This window comes from Anastrepha obliqua, chromosome 2 (genome assembly GCF_027943255.1).
Source record: "Anastrepha obliqua isolate idAnaObli1 chromosome 2, idAnaObli1_1.0, whole genome shotgun sequence".
NCBI classification, from domain to species: Eukaryota; Metazoa; Arthropoda; class Insecta; order Diptera; family Tephritidae; genus Anastrepha; species Anastrepha obliqua.
In genome coordinates, this window is record NC_072893.1 from 125,792,050 (window position 1) to 125,811,442 (window position 19,393).

The 19,393-nt window shown below is 36.2% G+C and overlaps 1 protein-coding gene across 4 annotated transcripts in view; it reads right to left on the reverse strand.

Moving 5' to 3' along the window:
* Window positions 1–1,475: 1,475 nt before the first annotated feature.
* LOC129239114 (uncharacterized) overlaps window positions 1,476–19,393 on the reverse strand; it is a 62,367-nt gene continuing 44,449 nt past the window's right edge. For 3 of the 4 annotated variants that reach the window (XM_054874418.1, XM_054874419.1, XM_054874417.1), the window contains exons 2-7: window positions 6,776–9,202; window positions 6,270–6,701; window positions 5,986–6,163; window positions 5,092–5,735; window positions 4,765–5,019; window positions 1,476–4,678 (exon numbers count right to left, since the gene is read on the reverse strand). In XM_054874418.1, coding sequence (XP_054730393.1) covers window positions 4,246–4,678; window positions 4,765–5,019; window positions 5,092–5,735; window positions 5,986–6,163; window positions 6,270–6,701; window positions 6,776–9,201 — 4,368 coding nt within the window. In that variant the 5' untranslated portion in view covers window position 9,202 and the 3' untranslated portion in view covers window positions 1,476–4,245. Of the gene's footprint in view, window positions 4,679–4,764; window positions 5,020–5,091; window positions 5,736–5,985; window positions 6,164–6,269; window positions 6,702–6,775; window positions 9,203–10,999; window positions 11,451–19,393 lie in introns of those variants that run through there. The other variant, XM_054874420.1, reaches the window with a different exon arrangement.

The window sequence follows — 19,393 nt, forward strand, 5'->3', positions numbered from 1 at the left end:
AAATGTTTCGAAAAAAACACGGTTAACGCCCTTATACCTGGGCGTCGTACTCCAAACCGGTCTCGTTTAAAAGGGCTGTAATGTCTAAACTACAACGAATTTCAATATAAAAATTTGCAAGTATATTTTTGAAAGTATAAACTATCATAACATGAAAAAAACATCGATTTCTTCGAAATTCTAGACCAGAAAGGTGCCTTAACACGAATGCTTTCATAAACTGATGTTTAAAGTGCTTGCTTACAAAATTGAAATAAATTTTTAAGATTATGATAACTTTTTTGAAAACAATTTTATTGAATTTTGCAAAATTTCATTTGTTGTTTTTTTTTAATCTATATAGTGTATATATATAGTATATAAGCATCTCCAACTTGCTTTCGAGCATTGGCGCCTTAACACGTTAAAAGTTTTTATTTTCTTTTTCTTCTATTTTAGAATCATTTATTTATTTTTTTTTTTTTCTATTTTTCGCTTTTTAAGGAAAATTTTTGAAATAGCACGAATAATAAGTTGAGGCAATTCGCTACCGATTTCGTGTCATATGTGATTTTTTCGTATTTTTTTTACTGATTTTACGCTTTTTGGATTGTCCGGCTTTTGACTTTACATCTTTACATCGTTACATATACATAGCTATCAATTGCACTCGTCTACTAGAGACACATTTGGTAAGTTACTAAATTGTTTAGTACTAAATTTTTCTTCTCTCTTCTCTCATTTCATGACTTTCGCTCATTTGATTTGTATTTGTTTTTTCTGTGTTTTGTTTTTGTTTTAGTTTGTCTTATATAGAAATACATTATGTACAATGTATATAAGATTTATATAGCAATTATTTTATATAAAGTAAAAACTCAACATTTTTTATTGCCTACTTTTAGGTGTTTAGGCGTTATTTTACACTAGTGTATGTTGTCTAAAATTGGATTGTGTGTGTATGTTTATATGTATGCACATACGTATAGGTGTATGTATACGTGTAATTATTGTATAGGTGTTTGTGTGTTTATTTCTCTATACTAATTTTAGTTATTAACGTACAATTAATATTGCCATTTATAATTTATGACCATCTATCATTTCTGATCACTTAACATATGTATGTATGTAGGTATGTATATATATATATATATATATATATATATGTAATCTTTAAGACTATGTTTTTCATATTTTTGTTTTAAGTAAATTGTAGTTGTAGTTGCAATGCTCTTACAATCTCACGCATTCGCTTAGAATTGCTAAACAAAATATTTACTTTTAACATTTGCGTTATATTAACAGTTTGCTGCTTTTATTTCCTGTTTATTTTTAGCAATAAAAACATAAATTATATAATTTTTTAAAAGTTTTTTTGCTTTTTGTATTTTGATTTTCTGCGCTTTTCACTTGCACTCACGTTACGTCTTCACTTTCGCTACAAACAATTAATAATAATAGTAAACAATTTAGTTCGTAATTAAAAGGCTGCGTTAAGCTTTAACTTAAAAAGTATTTAATTACATTATCAATTCTGGCCTCGCTACTCAGCCACATCAAAATGAGTTTTCACTTTCGCATTTGCTAATTTTATAATTTTACAACTTCTGTATTTTTTGTTTTTTTTTTTGTTTTACTTTACTTTATTTTATATTCTTTTGCTAAAAAGGTACTTGAAGTGAATTTCCTTTGCTTTATAAAGATGCATAACTCAGTTTTATGTATCGAAATTATCTTTCTTTATTTATTATTTTGTCTTAAATGCTAAAAACTTTAATATTCACTTAAACCATTTTTGATTTGCTAATTTCTTTTGCTAAATTATTTTATAGTCAATTTTTTCTTTGTTATTTTTAAACAATTTAAATTAAATTTGTTTTGAAAACTAAACAAATTTTTGTTATTTTTTTGTCAGCCTTTTAAAAGCTGCTTGATAAATGAAACATTTATTGAAAATATTTTAACGCTTCGAAATGAAGAACGAGTTGATTATATAGACATACAGATTTTGGTGGAATTTCTTATTGCAGTAATATTATTACATGCTTTTGCTGCGCAATATAAATTGAGTGAAAAAATTAAACGCTTAGATTATATAAGTAAAATAAAAATATTGTTTGGCATAAAATATTGTAATTTCTTCAAGAAAATAGAATAAGGAAAACATAAAAAAAAATTGGAAGTAAATCAACTTATATATTAATACAAACTAACTAAAGTGTTTTAAAGATCTTTAAGCAAGTAAATCAAATGTTTTTCACCGTAAGGTGTTCACAGCTGTCGTGTATTTGAAGTGGTATACCGCGCGCTCAACAATACATTGCTTATTTTATTTATATTACTTAAGCTCAGCTCAAATTCAGCGCGCTGAATAATTCACTCATACAGTGTTTAAAAGCTCATATTCAGCGCGCGTATTGCTTAACATTTTTAGCATTTTAACTGATTTTTGGTCATTTAAAGCGCATATCAATGATTTTTAGCATATTTCAACTCATTTTAGCTCAAATTCAGCCCAACTGAAAATACTTTTTTTTACTAATTACAGCATTTTGGCGCAACAAGCAATGCATTGGTTTCATTTTGACTATTCAGCACTGATTCAGCGCGATTAAAAATGCATTCGGTTTTTGTTTGTTTTGATTAAACGCACCAAACATACTTATTAGCAAGTTACCTCAAATTGAGCGCCAGTTGGCTAAGTCATAAAGAAAAATGGATGCTAAATTATTTTTCAAGTATTTCAAAATCTGCCAAATGCGCGCTGAATGAATTGTAGCACCTAATCCAAGGTTAAAAAGCTTAAGTATGCACAAAAATGTGTTCACTATACCCTGAATTTAAAATTTATGTTTATTTATGTTGAAAGTTTTGTTTAGAAAAAAAAATAGCTGCTGAAAGCTACATCTGCGCATGCAACAACTTTTTTAGTCAAGTAATTCTAGTGAGTATTCAGCGCGTCCAATCAATTCATACTTTTTGAATGCATTTCCAATCAGCCAAATTGTGAAATAGCGAAATATTAAACACTTAAAAAAAATATTTAAATTTTCTACAACTTGTATAACTTTAAAGTAAACGCTGATCAGTAGATATATCCTTTGTTTTTCATTTCTAACATTTTTCCACATAAGTATATCTAGAAAATGGAGGTAAAGTAGGAAGCTGGGGCTTAGCTTTTGACAGTTCATGTATGTATTTATGTGTATGTTTGCATGTATTTGTGTAATTCTGGGTATAAATAGGCGGACGGCGCAAACGACTGGCTATAAAAGAATTGTTTTAAAACTTATTTTATTTTAAGTATTCTAAATGTACTTTTTCTGAGGAATTCTTTTATTATTCTGTAACTTTAAATTTGTGACTTTTTGAAGCTTTGAGTTTGTGGCGTTACAATGGAGGAGCTGCCCCTTTCAACGCTTAAAAGAATGTCCTATTAACCAAGTTTGCTGAAAAATAATATAATTTTAAAAATCAGTATTTTATAAGTCAATAGTAATTATATTGAGCGTCAAATAAATTTATTTGATATTTTAAAAAAATTTAGTGGCTCAGAAAAATTTAGGAAAAAAACTTTATTATGCTTTTTACAATTTTGTTGTAATTTTATCAACCAAATAGTTTTAAAATTTGTTTTTACTTCAAATATGCTTAAACCAAGTTATCGTCTAAAATTTATAGCCTCATTACCAAGTCATCTCAGTTAAAATATATCTTCAAAATATTCAGAAATTTTGTTTGTCATTAAAGCATTAAAGCGCAGTAATGATACTCAAGTATTAACTTTACAACAATAGGACTTTCTTTAAATCGTATAATTTTTTGTTTCCTTTTGGCAGAGTCAAAAATATATTTTACAGGCAAATCATGTTCGAAGCGCGGCTTAACTCACGTGTACCTGTACCATATTTTTTCTATATAAACTGCATTTTTCACCTTTGTATATATACATATATACATCTTCATATATATATATAGCCCCACAACAATCGCTATCAGCTCCCGCCTTACTTGCATTCTTAAATTTTTTCTTTTTAATTCTTCCCTCTTTTCAAAGAACGTATAACAACAAGAAGATGCAATTCACCTTCATTACCTAACAAAACTCACCACACAAACCCTAATGTGTGGGGAAGTTTCCTAGCCGAGTGTTATTAGTGGAACCGGCCAGTAGCTTCACCTTCTCGTCTTTATACATTCTTTGCACTTTAGATTCACTTCTCATTCTCATCATTGTTTCAGTCCACACACAAATGCCGTTGCTCACCGCGCCTTGCTCATCCATGGCGCCTTGCGTTTGATTTTTGTGCGTAGACTACGCAAGGGTTTGATTTTACGCTGTGCACTGCCACTGCCTAAAGGGTGATGATGGTGCATTTGATGCGTCGCCCCATAATAGCCGGGCAAATGAAAGCTGTTGTTGCTGTCCTCGTACATATGATGTTGATGTTGTTGGCTGTAGGCAACCGCACTGGTAAGCAATGCCATTTTGCCATTGCCATTGGTAAAATGACCGTTATTGTTGTTGGTTTTGTTGTTCTCGAGGCAGGAGGATATGTGTTCTTCTTCGACGCTGGTCGATGATGGTCGCTTTGTGGGCGATTCGACAACGGAGGAACGCGAAAGTGAGAGTAGCGCATCAACGCCCTCACGCTGGCGACGCTGATCCTCGAGCTCTTCGGGTGTGATGTTGTTGCTGCAGGAGCAGAAGAGGTAATTAAAAGTGATATTAGTATGAAATTGGTGAACTTGCAGCACGAATTTTCTTTATGCGGCACTTACTTATCTTCGCTGCTTTCGTAGGCCGCATCGGAGGATGTGTAATTGCTTTGATTATCGCCATTGCAACCGTTTTGTTGCTGCTGACCATTGCTGGTGCCATACTGCGCACTGCCATTTAAGGCCGTAGGCGCCGAGTTGCCATTTGCAAGTGGTGTTGTGGCGCCGCTATTACTGCCGCCACCTAGACCAGTACCAGCACCGCCGCCAGCGGAGTAAGTATGGTCCTCGCTGGGTGAAGAGGTTATTACGGGCGCGCTGCATTAAAGTAAACCATTGTTTTTTTTTTAATATAATTTTTGCTCCATCTCACCAGTCCCAACAACTTACCCGTTCTGGAAGGTCTCTGCAAATACCTTGGGGCCATGTTTCAAGGCCAACATCGCCGTAGCCGCATTCACATCGTCGATACTATCGGCACCACAGTCGCGGGCTAAGCGTTCAATGCTTTCATAGCTGCTGAAAGGACCTAATATGGAAGCACCACTGCCAACTACACCGCCACCAGCACCGCTGCCACCATTTTGCTGCACCGGTGAGCTGTTATAACTGCTGTATTTGTTGTTGCTACTTGTGTGGTTATTCAAATTGTTGTTATGATTTGTTGTACTATAATCGGACGGAGTGTCTTCGTCGGGCACATCACCAACACCAGACACGACCACATCATTTAGCAAGCCCTGCCCACCAATAACCTTCGATAATTTAGGAAATAGACGTGGATCAATTCGTGGATTTATATTAGATTTGGGTGCTGGACTGCAGGCGCCACCGCCACCGCTGCCTACACTATCGACGGTATCATAGCTCACAAGTGAGTCATTGCCGCCACCGGCATTGCTGCCACCAGGACTCTTGAGCGATGCCGATTTATCGACAGCCGAATTGGGGAAGAATGGCGAACGATTTAGTGCTTGAATGAGATTTTGTCGTTGCTGTGGCTCGACACGCCAAAGTGAACCTTTGCCCATGTTCTAAGCGCAAGAATAAAATAAATGTGGAATTATTACATAGTCTGGTTTTTGAAGAGTTTAAAGCTTTGAAGTTGAGTTTAAAGTTCTTTCATAAATTTCTAGTTTGCGGTCTTAAAAAAAAGCTCTATGCTAAGCTTCATCATATCAGTATGACCCTATTATTTTTTTCACCTTTTAGCAACTACGTTTTTCTACTACTATTTTTAAGGAATGATTAAATTTGTATGCAAAACTGTTGATTCAAACTCACCGGCGCTTTCTCCACCTTTACGAAACTTTTGTTCAGCGATAAATTGTGGCGTACGCTGTTCTTCCAGCCGGCAGGTGCTGTCTTGAAGTAAGGAAAATGTTGCATAATCCAGGCATAAATCTCTTTAACAGGCAAAGCTTTCTCATTCGAGCCCTCAATGGCCATAAAAATTAAGGAACTGGAAAAATATAAATATAAATACCAACATTTTTATTTTTACTATTTTTTATTAAATGTTTTTTATTTAAATATTTTTTTATTTCCGCTCTTCGTGAATAACTCACCTAAAACTGTAGGGCGGCTTGCTGTTTAAATGCACGAACGGGTCGTACGGCACATTGTTCGGATGCTTTTGTTTTTGTGGCGTAACAGCACCGCTGCCATTTGACACACCACCGCTGCCGCCGCCGCCAGTACTACCAGAATGACTATTCTTTGAGGATGCGAAAGAGCCAGATGATGATAGTTGATTCTGCGCCTGCGCGGACTGGTGTTGGGGCTGAAGCTGTGGTGTGCTAGTATTGTGACGTCCTAAACCGCTTGAGCCATTGGTCGATACTTCGAAATCCTTCAACGAGTCATTATCATAGCTGGAATAGGAGGTGGGCGAACGCATCGAGTTACGTTGCTGCTGTAGCTGTTGCTGCTGAGGTGCAATGAGTGGATAAAATTCTTTGGAGTTATTTGGTTCTGGCGATGAGATACCTGGCGAGGAGCTGCAAGGGTGGATGGAATAAAACTTGTGAGTTTTGAAAAGGAAACAAATTTAAATTTATTATATTATACTTACGCCACACTTTGGTACTGCATTATGGTGTAGGTGGATGGCATGCTCGCTGTTATTGGTGAGCCGGTTGCGGTGTGCGCAGTGGCGGCATTTGATGCGCCTGCTGTCGCATTGCTCAGCACCGTTGGCGGCGATGTATTGGCTGTGCTGGAGTAGTTTATGGCACCGCTGTTGCTGCTGCTGCCACTCACACAGCTATTGTTGTGACTGCTATTGGCTACACCAGCATAGAATGACTTAGATATGGGACTATTGCCACCGTTGACGGCAGCCGTGGATGATGAGCTGGATGATATCGAGACGGACGAAGAAAATGAACTGCTGGAGGAGGCAGGCGAAGCAACCACTGTGACAGCGGCAGCTGGCGCATTGCCTCCTCCATTTGTGTTGTTGGCCACGGCGCTGGCATTAAACCCACCACTACCACCACCGCCGCCTCCATGATCCAATACATTCATTTTTTCGCGCAAATATTTCTTGTGCGGATGGTGGGTGGTACTTGATGCGCTGCTACTTGTGTTATTGTTGTTAACGATAGTTTGTGGTTTTTGTTGCTGCTGCTGCTGCTGTTGCTGTTGCGCCTGCTGTCCTTGGTAAATTGTGTTAGTCGAGGCGTTGCCATTGGTAACCGTAACAACACCGCCTGGTAAAGTTGATAGTTGCTTTGGCAGGCTGAGCACGGTAGTGCCACTGTTGACGCCGGCAACGCTCATCGTAGTTGATGCAGGCGTTGTATAGGAAACAGACAGTGAGGCAGGATTGGAAGCAACGACGGTGGCGGGTATACTGGATACAGTTGACTGGGTACTTGTTGTCGAAGAAGGTGAAGAAGGCACATAGTTGTTCGAGTTTATATTATTGCTGTTGCTGTTGTTGCCACTGCTGCTCAAATTTGCCGGCGTTATAGTCGTGCCGCTGTTGGCATTGCCAACGCCAGCAGCGCTTAGTAGCTGTCTCGACTGAAGCGTCGGAATATTGCCGTTCGATTTGTACTCCACGACAGTAGTGGTGCCACTCGGGCCCATATGCACTGTCGTCGTGGCGCTAATGGCGCCGATATTGCCGAAAATGTGTGCTGGCTCATCCTTTCTGCCGCCCGTGGCCGTTGTTGTGTCGTGTGGTGGCAGCAAAGTGATGGGCGTGCCGGTTGTGATTATGTTCCCGTAACGCTTTAGTTGCTGAAAGTCGCTGACGCTCAGTGCGGTTATCTGCGTGCCGGCTTTCAGTTCCGTTGGTGAAGTGATGTTGTTGATATTGGTGGGCACAACGCTGCCACCACCACTACTACCGCCAGCCGTACACATATTGCCACTGGATGTGGTGGTGGTCACCTCCTCGCTTCCTATATGATGCGGCAGCTCCTCAATCAGTTCGTGCGCGTTGCTGGCGCTCACTATGCAAATGTTGCCACCGCTCGCGCCACTACTACGTTTCACATTAGCACCACCCGCAGTGCCTGCCGTAGTAGTCACTATGCCTTTAATCAAATTGCTGTCATTCAGCCACGCCAACGGGCGCAACTCCTCGTCATTATCACCAGTACCCGTCGTCGCTGTGGCTATGACGCGACCTACAGCGGCCGCGTCGCCACCTACCGCCGTGCTGCCATTCAAATCCATCGGCTCGGTGGCCAGGAGCACAATGTTGCCGACGCTTGGCGCCGATGCATTGCCATTTGCGGCTGCAGCTGCGGCTGCCGCTGCCGCCGGCGTTGTGCCTTCATAGGTGGTAAACTGTCCATTACCATTTGGTTGTAACAAAACATACTTCGATGTCGGCATATTGGTGCTGCCACTAAAATTTGTTCCGCCGGTATTAAAGATTTTTCCGCCCGCCTTTGCGTTGCTGAGGTTCGCAGCGCTCAGTATAGTTGCTTTGGCAAGAAAACTATTCAAACTATTATTGCTGCTGCTGTTGTTGTTACTGCTGCTGATAAAGCTAGCAGCGTTGCTGACGGCGGGATTAATGCTGCTCGTAACTGTGTTACTACTGTTGATGTTGTTGATGGTGCTGGCGGCGCGTAAACCATTTGTTGCTGCTGTGGCCAGGCCGCGCACTTGCGTAGCCTGTTGCAATCCGTTGCTGGTGAGCGAAGCAGCAGCGTTTGCAGGTAGCAGGTGGGATGGTTGAATGAGCAAGGCGTGGCCTTCCAGTGGGATGGTGGAGAAGACAAGATTGCCGCCACCACCAGCGTTGCCGTTGCTGCCGTGATGATTACTTGCACCGTTGGTGATGTTATTGGTATTGTGGTTGTAATTGTGATTGCGGTTGCTGTTGTGGCTGTGGCCGTGGCCGTGACTGTTGTAAACGACGTTGTCGTCAACAGCTGTGTTATTGTTGCTACTGCTGGAAGTGATCACACGCTGCAACGTACGCAAGCTGGTCAAATCGTGTGCGGTTAAGATCTGTGTAGGATTATCCGGCGACATTCTGTAAAACAAAAAGGAAAATGCAGAGTGCCGTCAGCGATGGTATCTACGAGTACAGGGTGTAATAAAATATAGAATTTTTACGAAATAAATAATCTTTAATATAATCAAAATATTAATGCTACCGGCAATCGTAGCCGAGTAGCTACGAATTGCAACGATTCACTTCCAACTTCGGACATGAACCGTTAAAATGCTAAAAAAATATTTTCTACGCGGCGCCTCTCGGGCGATTACTGTCTTGAAAAAGCATATAAAGCTGATAAAGGTAGACGGTGGCGGCATTAAGCTGCAGGAAATAATTAAGATATAATTCAGACGTATGTATGTCTGTATGTATTGTATGTGTATCTGTGGTTAGCACGCGACAATCAACGTTCTTTTACTAATAATAATAAAAAAGCTTTAGGCTGACATTCTTCAAATAAATGGCAGTTGCATAAATAAAAAAAATTCCATCCGGTACCAAAAATAAATTTAACTTTAAATAAAAAAATATTAATTTAAAACACACATAAGAAAAAAATTTTAACAAAATGTGATTATTTTATTTAAAACAAAATTAAGAAAAAAATTTAAACAACATTTTCTTATTTAATTTAAAACAAAATTAAGGCAAAAATTTAAACAATATTAGGGAAAAAATTAAAAAACATTACAAAAAAAATTTAAAAAAGAATGTATATTTGTATGAAAAAAGAGTCGCAACAACTACATAGAACTCAAAAACAAACACAAGCAACAAAAAAGCGAAAACAAAAAAAAGAACACCAATTAAAACAAACGGCATTGATATTTCCTACTTCAGCAAAGAATTTTGGGACTTAATAATTTAATTCTCGCTGTCATGAGCAGATAAAAATGTATTGTGCGCCAGCAAGATAAGATAAGCCAACAAAACTATTCTGAAGTAAAATGCCACATTTTGTGAACCTAAAAATATATACGAAAAGTAAGTGTGAAAAATAAAAAACGTAAAAAAGGAGTAAAAAAGTAAAAGTTCTATTAAATGCGCAACAAAAAGCAATAAAATAGTAGTATGCGAAATGTCTGCGTAATAAAATATCAAGGTTTTATATACATATAAATAAATTAATGTACACACATACATACATACATAGGTATACATTTTTTTATGTACTTTGTGCACGGGAAGAGAGTATAAATGTATTCTCGTCAACAGGGGCAGTGTTAGACGCAAGTTTTATGCTTTAAAAGCAAAAATTATGAAACGAATTGTTTTAAATTTTATTTTATATAACACTATTTTTCATGTAGATTGTACGTTTTAAATTCGAAGTTATATATATATATACATATATATATATATTAATAATTAATATGATATTTAGTCCGATATATTTTCATATATACACTGTATGTTACATCAAATTGTTCTTAATTAAAAACCCTTAACTAATTTCGATGCTGTTTTCATTATAGTTAAATTTAACTCACTAATATTCATTCGTCTCTCGTTTGGAACTGAAAATATTACACCACCTACCATAGCCAAATCCTCAATTTATTTCACTAAACATTTTTTTCATAAAAATTTTAATTATTTAAATATATTTTATAAAAGGAAAATTCCATACAAATTTTCAATTCCTAAAGTATTTTAAACTTATTTTAGCTGTTATGAATCCATTAAAAAATTTATTTTATAATGAACTGACATTATTTCTCCTTCTACTTCTAATCATATTCACAATAAACGACGCTTTTGTCGGTAAGACGCCTTAAATGTAAGCTAATTGCCAATATATTGTGCATCAAACACTGATTCAACTCATACTTGTTGTTGCTACCACTTTGGCCGCCATATTGCTGATTCGCGGTTTTAATTTTTGCACGTAATTCCTTATAGACAATTTACTTTTGTGTGAAGAGCTTCAAATAATTCACCCGTCACCAAGAGATTTCTGCATTGATTTTCGCAAGTTTTATATATCACTTCACTTTGTGAGTATTCAATTGTCACGGTTACAAGCAATTCAATAACTTCTGAAATATTGAGCCGACTGCGTTTCTAGTGTGACAAACCGTTTTCGCATGCAATAAATGCCAAAAAATGCAGCAACAGCAACTAAAACGAAAGAAAAATAACCCAAAGCCAACGACAGCAGAGAAAAAAATGAAATATAATTCTTATAGGCGTCTGTTGTGTGTAAGATGACTCGCGCTTATTCGTCGGAATGTGGGTTTATACATAGTTGCCCAGACTAGCGCGACACAATCGTCGTCATCATTGGAATCCGCGTGTAAGTAAACTAAAGGAATTTCTTTATATGAGCAATGCTTAAGCGACAGGCGTCGTTGTTAATGGGGTGCGTCGCTAAACCGCTGCCGCCACCCAAAAAGTTGCTATAGTTACTTGTTGTAAACAAAAATGTATAAAAATGTTTGTAAATCAAAACCAATATGTAATGGAACACGATTATTAGCAGCAGCGAGAGTAAAATATAACAAATCAAATAAAAGTTAGAAAAGCGGGCAGCAGTTGAACGAGGGCAGAAACAAATATACAAATCACAGTAGTTGACGACGTCAAGGTTCTTAAAAGCGAGTAAAACGAAGCACCAAATACTATGCACGAGCATAGTGGCCGCTAAGTTGTGTGTGCAGTTAGGGGTGCTGCTACTCAAAATTTAACAACAAATAGTAGTAAAAGTACGTGAGAAAGTGCTGCCACCAACCCGGCTAAAGAGCATAGTGCGAAATTGTGCCGCTGTTTGCGCTCATCTCCGCTTAATGGACTGAGCACATGAAAACAGTGACTAAAGAGTGTTACCACAATATGAATATATCGCCGAAAAGTGCGGTCAATTTGTTGTTTACTCAGGGTGTTGGGAAAAAAGAATTAAGCAGATTGTAAAGATTGATAGCTTCGGAACCTCTTCGATGAATTCAACACCATTCGATTATTCGAATACTATTATTTTGTTTTGTTTAAAGGCCAATTATTTTTCGAAAGCGCTTTTATTCAACCGACAACCAAACGCAAAGCAAAGCTAGCGACAGCTAATACAATGATGAACTGCTACAACAACGTCAACAGTTTATACTTTCAATACATTTTGGTATCCATAAGAGAATGAGTATTTATAATTTCGACGAAGGCGCTCTTCTGTAGCCACTGTTTTCATTGTGTTCAGCGCATTATACAAAAGTGGTAGTTGTGGTGGTAGTGAAAGGTGATGTGCGAGTACAATGAACAAAAAAAAGGTAAACATGTGACTATTTAATGGTGAAAAAGAGCTACAGCAACACGCAACAAACAAAAGAGCGAAGATTAAGAAATGCGAGAGCGCGCAACTGTGTCAGCATACACGCCGGTAGGTAAAGCTTTTTATATACAAGCAAATTTCTCAACAACTAAGCATTTAAAATAAACCGGGCTAAAAATACAATACTATGCTCCCAAAAATATTCGACTGAAATTTGAGAACAAACCAAAGAGTGTACATATGTGAATGCGACAAAGAGTATAGCAAGTAAGCGCTAAAACCCTCTCTCTTGGCGCTCAGCAAGCACTTGCGCTATTGCCAAAAATAAAAGTCAAACATAGCTAACATGTGTACATGTGTATTTTGCATGTACATATAATATCGCGCCTACGTTGACCGCGACCGCGACCGCCAGCACCCGTTGAAAAACCGAAGACAGCCAACAGCGCAGCGGTCGCCGTTTTAAGGCCGCTCCGATGAGTGTCGTCGCAGCCAACGAAGTCGTCGTCATCGTTTTCAAGCGGTAGCATTTAATCATTTTTCGCATGCACAGATACTTTTTTGTTTATATGCATGAGTATGTTTAGACATACATATGTACATATATTCCTTAATGTAGGCAATGGCGAAAAATTCCGATACATAGAGCCTACTGACGAAAAACAATGCAAAATGGATATACGAATAAACAAAAAGAAAAAATGCAGCAAGCTTGTTTATAAAACAACAAATTAAAACAAAAAAGCAACTAACCAAAATTACTGGCGGCAGCCATTTTCCTTAGCAGCGGACCAATGTGAACATAAAAAGTATGAAAATGACTATGAATTGCTTTCATTGTGACTTTTCGTTTTTTGCTAATTTTTGTTTTAAGTGGTTTAATAGCTCACTTAATTTATAATTGGTTGCTTCTAACAATTGATATGTCGTTTTTTCGGAACTAAACCAATTAACCTTAAGGTTTGTTTGTTTAATGGTGCGATAAATATTTGAACACAAGTTTTACCGCTGAATTCTTAAACAATAACGCATACAGAAGCAAGGCATCAATCATCATTTTTTAAAATGCAATTTTCCACTTGCTTACAATGCTTTACAATTTCTCCTAATTCATAGTGTTTTCTTTACGACTCCCCATGAGATTTCTTTTTGTTCTCGACTCGTTTGCTTAAATGTCAAATGTCGTGTGTTGATATACTCCCTACGAGTAACAACGTTTACTCGCCGATTGATAATAGTGCCACATTTTTAATCCCTTTGGCCCACATTTACGCCCACTTATTAAGAGTTCTTGTTTGTCTTGCTGCGCATTCATATGTATATACATACATACGTACTATATATAACCCCAAACTAATGAATGTATGTAGGTTGGACTTCTCTATGCAGTCTGGTCTGGCGTGATTGCCAGATTTCACCAGCTGTGCTTGCAACTGCGAGAGCGATAAACAATTACAGAGAGCAAGAGAGACGTGACAAATGCCTACAAGGCGAAGTCTGACGAGTGGTTGTGGACAAGTGTTTCGAACGGTATGTATGAGTGATTGGGCGGAATTGGGTGGAATGATGATGAAGTGCGTTAATTACTTGAAAAAAATATAGGAAGGGGGAAGTAGGCACAAAGACCTTCAAAAGTCAATGATGACATAGTGCAGTTAATAGTTACATACATATATACTTACAAGCAAATGTATACCTGTATTGTTTGTATGAATGTGCACATGAAGCTACTTTTTATGAAAAGAACTGTAGCCGCATATATGGTCAGGGGTGCTTAACATTATGTCAGACGTGTGAAAGCAAATATAGATTAGATGCAAAAAATGTATATTCAATTATTGGTGTTGGATGCTTAAATGGATTTGTTGACATTAGAGGGTCAAACAGAATAGCTTTCAATGGTTTTCGTATGCCAAATACATATGTACATACGTCTCAGTGTGGATGACTAATACAACTACCTACGTTGACAGATTTTCTAACGGTCTCTCTCTTTCAACTGGGCACAACTAGTGTGATTGCCAATGAAACAGGTGATTTTTTGGCCAATTATTATACAAAAAGAATTCTATTGAAGATTTTGAAATTCTAAATTTTTCAATGTGCGGTATTTATTTAAATATTTAACAAAGTAAAACCAAAAAATTCGACTTAATTCGATTATTTATACATATATACAAGTATCTATTAATATTTATTATATTGAAACTATTATTCGTAAAATATCTATTTGTAAGCGAATACGGAAAAGAGAAAAATCTATTAGATAGTAAAAACATAAATATTTTGTCATACAACTTCAAAGAATTCCAAAATGGAAGCCATACGACTGCAAGGGAGTATTTATTCAATTTTTTTTGTTTTTTTTTATAAATATGTAATGTAGTTTCCTAAATATGCTCAAAGTTAGAATGAAAGTTTGAAGAAAATATCTACATATGTACATATTAGAAAATTGTTCTGTAATTATTAATTAATAAATAAATTATTTGTTTCGGGAATTTCCTTCGCATGTATTACATAGATGCTTGTATAAGGCACATAAATGCGTCTAAATATACATACATACATACGTTGCCAACATTTATTTGTCACAAGAAAAAAATTATTTAAGTAGGAATAAAGTATTGTCTCTCCTTTTATGCACTTCTAGTTCAAGAATTTTTCTTTTTCAGTGCATTAACCTCGAAATTTGGTGCTACGAAAAAAACTGAAATATATGTAAGTGAGCGCTTAGAGCAAGCTGATTCCTCTAAACACAAAAACAAAAAAAAAAACACACAAAGCATAGCGAGTAAATGCGAAAATCATGTTGCTAGCAGAACACATAACCCCCCACAACTTGGAGTGGTCCTCAACTAGCGCCAGCCAAAGAGTTGTGCAGCTATTAATGCAGCTTAGAGTGCAATTATCACGCATGCGCGCACACTACCAACAATAATACCTTTTAAAAATACAATATATTAACAATATATGCATGCACATGTACAGTGGTGGCCACAAATCATATTACAAATCATTACATGTAACAACACAACCAAAAGTAGCTCAGAGAAATACCGCTACAGTACAGTTGCTTGTAAGTAGTCGCGAGAGTTACATTTATTTTGTCCGTTTGTCGCATTTGTTTTGAGTTATTATAAAAATGAAATTATTTGTATCTATCAGGATGGAGTTTGTTTAATTTGAAAATAGTATATTAAAAGTAAAAATAAAGTAGAAAAATGGTATATAATAAAAGTAGCGGCCGCCATAGACGAATGAGGGTTGGTGCGCAAAAAGAATGATAGAAACAAAATTGCGCTCATCAGAGAGTGTTTGACGTCGTTGTGCAGTGTTGCCAACCATTTACTCTTCGCAATAAATTTTGTGCTTTTTTATACCCAAAATGCGAAAATTTTTAAGTTTGGTGTTTGTTTCTTTTTTTATTTTTATTTAAGCTACCGAAACAAAAGAATGGTAAAAAAGGTCACTCTGAGAAAATGTCGTACTTATTTTCTTTAAATGGGCATTTTAGTGCGTTTTTATATCCAAAGCTAGGCAACACTGCAGTAGCGAGAGAGAGATTTGGCTGGTAAAAAAAGTAAAGCTAAATAAAACTGAATTAATTATTGAACTAATTAAAAAAATTGTATATTTTACAAAATCATAAGCAATATATTTTAATTAGAACAGGCTAAAGAAATGTCATGAAGAAAGAACTAAAACTCCGAAAATAAATAACAAAAAACTGCTAAATCAAGTTACGAAAATAGTAATGTGGTCATACTGGTGCTAATACGGCGTCGCTCATTGTCAAATTTGCTGAGAGCAAAGTAACGTGGCTGCGCAACTGCCATTCGGGCGAGCGTAAGTTTGAATCTCCGTGCATGCATCAACATGAAATAAGACAAAACGTTTTTTTCTAATAGCGGTCACCCGCCCCTCGGCAAACAATAGCAAACTTCCGAGTGTATTTTTGCCAAAAAAAGCTGCTCATAAAAATCATTTGCCGATCAGTCGTCATCGTCTTGGAACTGTTGGTTCCTTCATTTGTGGGAAAACATCAAGACGCACACCACAAATAGAAGGCGGAGCTCGGTCAAGTACCGAACAGAAATACGCGCCAGTTATTTATTTTTTATTTTTATTTTTTGCATATAAAAGTACGCATACAAAACTAAAGTTATTTTACTCCCAATCAACAAATACAAATCTACAAATTGAACTAAAAAAATTAAAAAATTAAATATTCTATAATACGACAATAGTTCCATATGATCTTGTCACCACTATATACATATGTATGTATATGCTGAAATTTGGACAGTAGTTGACGGCAAGAATGGCCATTTCGAAGCGCAAAAAGTCCATAAAATAAAGACAGCCAACAAAACGGTAATCATGACAGGAGAAGAGCGAACGTGTATGGCATTAAAGCAAAACGGAGAGAAAAACGAAGACTTAACAAAAACAACAAACCACGCAAAACAATAAGTCATCAAGTAGAATTTAGTAGAGTAAAAGGCAGTTGGGGTATAGCACAGCTTTCATTTTAGCCTAACTACAGCAGGCTGGGCTGCTTACATTCATTCTTGCATTACTTGATTGTTGTTGTATTGCTGCCAATGGCATTTAATGCTGATGTGGCCACGTGCTGTAGGAACACGCTGGGCAATGGAACAGCTAAAAAATCAGAAAGAAAAAAAAACAATGAAAAAACAAAAAAAAAACAAACACAAAAACAAAAGCAAATAAATGCAAAACTGATGTGCGGGACTACTTGTACAATGCATTAAAAATTATGTATGTATGTATTTAAACACGAGTGGAGAACAAGTGAAGAAATTTCATAGCGTTTGTGTATAAGTCTACATATAGCACATACATCCATACATACATACATAGATACAATGTATGCATATACTAGAATTGCCAGAGTATTTGTCTGCATATGAAAGTATAAACGGAAGGAAGGTCTGATAATCACGTTTGTACATTTGCCATATTCACGTTTATTTCTTTTATTTTTTTCGCTCTCTTCATATTAATAAGGTGCATACATACATATATCTACATGCTCTTGGCGTGCTTTTCAATTATTTAGAGCACACGAGCGTGTTTGAGTATAATATTTCTGCTCGAAAACGATTGTTAGTTGTACCTCAAAGCCCGCGCATCTTCTAATTGTAGTTTGAAAAAATAGTCGCCTGTGCTGACTGGCTGTTGCTGTTTTATTGCACAATAAACGCAAATAAATGTAAAGAAAGAGGAGAAGTGGAAGTGTAGAGAAAAGCAAAATGATGCAAGTAACCACTTGTATAGAGTAAAGGTTTGCCCTTGTGTTTACATGTTTATAAACAACAACACTACTATCAATAGTAATCTCATAATTTTGTATTTCCATCTTTTGTTTGTTTGTTTTGAGTATTCTTTTGCCTTTTCGACGCTGTATTATAATAGCTAATTTTATATTTACTGTACACGTTAGCTTTTTGGCCTTTTCCGTTTCATTTGCTAGCCAGCCGCTGTGAGCGTTCAGAGTGCTGCATTCCACTATTTACATACATACATATATTGGGCACCCCAAAAAGTTTGGTATCAAATTGGAGAAATGTAGCTTTGAATTCGAGCACCGCTTGTGGCATTCTCGTACATATCGTCCCCTTAGTATAACAATAGCCTATGTGCTCATAGGCTATTATTTTTTTATTGAATTTTTGGATTCTCCATCGTCGATTTTATATGTGGTCAAAATTTTGTCAAATTCTAGTTCCACAAAGTGGGTCAAAACGTCAGTCAAAAAATAATAAATATTTGCAGACATAACGAGATTTGAGTGAGAGCTACTTTCAACAAAAAGTTTGAAATTCATTTTCTCAAAACATCAAAAAATTTATAGGCTATTTTAATACTAAGGGGACGATATGCATGTATGAATGTTTGTATGTATGTATAAATAATAAAAAAAAAAATTTTTAATAATTTAAATTCGCTCAAATTTGCTACCGAACTTTTTTAACTACCCAATGTAATATCATGAATTAATTTTTTTATATACATATTTTTTTCTTTTAAGACACGTTTTAGTTTTTCCGGAATATTTTGTTTTTTTTTTTCGCTCTTTTCATTTTAATGTTTATTTATTAAGTAATTTATTTATTCATTAGAATCATAATTTTTTGTGCTACCACCTTATCTCGATCCAATGCGCTGTATTTCATTATATTTACTACTATACGCCTATAAACATGTTTTCTACATTTATTTAAATCGAAATTAAGTAAACAAAGAAGACGTTAAAAATAAATAAAAAAATACTAATAATAATAAAGAAAGCAGCGAAGGGCATGTAGCGAGATCAACATTAATAACAGACGCGGTGCAAAGCAGTCAGCTGTAACAATAAAAATAAAATGAAATAAAAAGAAAAGCAGCAAAGCAAAACAAAACAAAACAAAACTATTATACTAGCAGCGCAAAAAGGTGCAAATGTATGTAGGTATGTAAGTATGTATGTATATACACAGATAAAAACAAACGTATGGCGGTGTATAGGGCGGGCGCGCAATAAGAATGCCTTCAAATTGTAGCAAATTTGTGAAATATGAACAGCGTGCAAAACCGTATGCGCATATGTAGATATGTAGGCATGCACATATGTATGTATGTACATATACAAGCATAGCCGTTTAGGTGAGTACTTTCATGAACGGTGATTGTTTGTTGTTATCTGTACACTCGCATGAAAGCTTGCCAGGTCGAGCGGTTGCAGAAAATGGCGTCTTAAATGGCGCATGAAAGAATTGTGCTAAACGCATTTTTTGTTTTTTACGCAGCTATGAAAGCGTAAGTCTCTGTTATAATTTTTTATTTTTTGGTCATTATGTATTTTTCTAATTAGTTTCTCGTTTCCGTAAAGATACAGGGGAAAGGGATACAGGGGAATTGAAATGGCATGAATGTGAAAAGCAGCTCCAAAC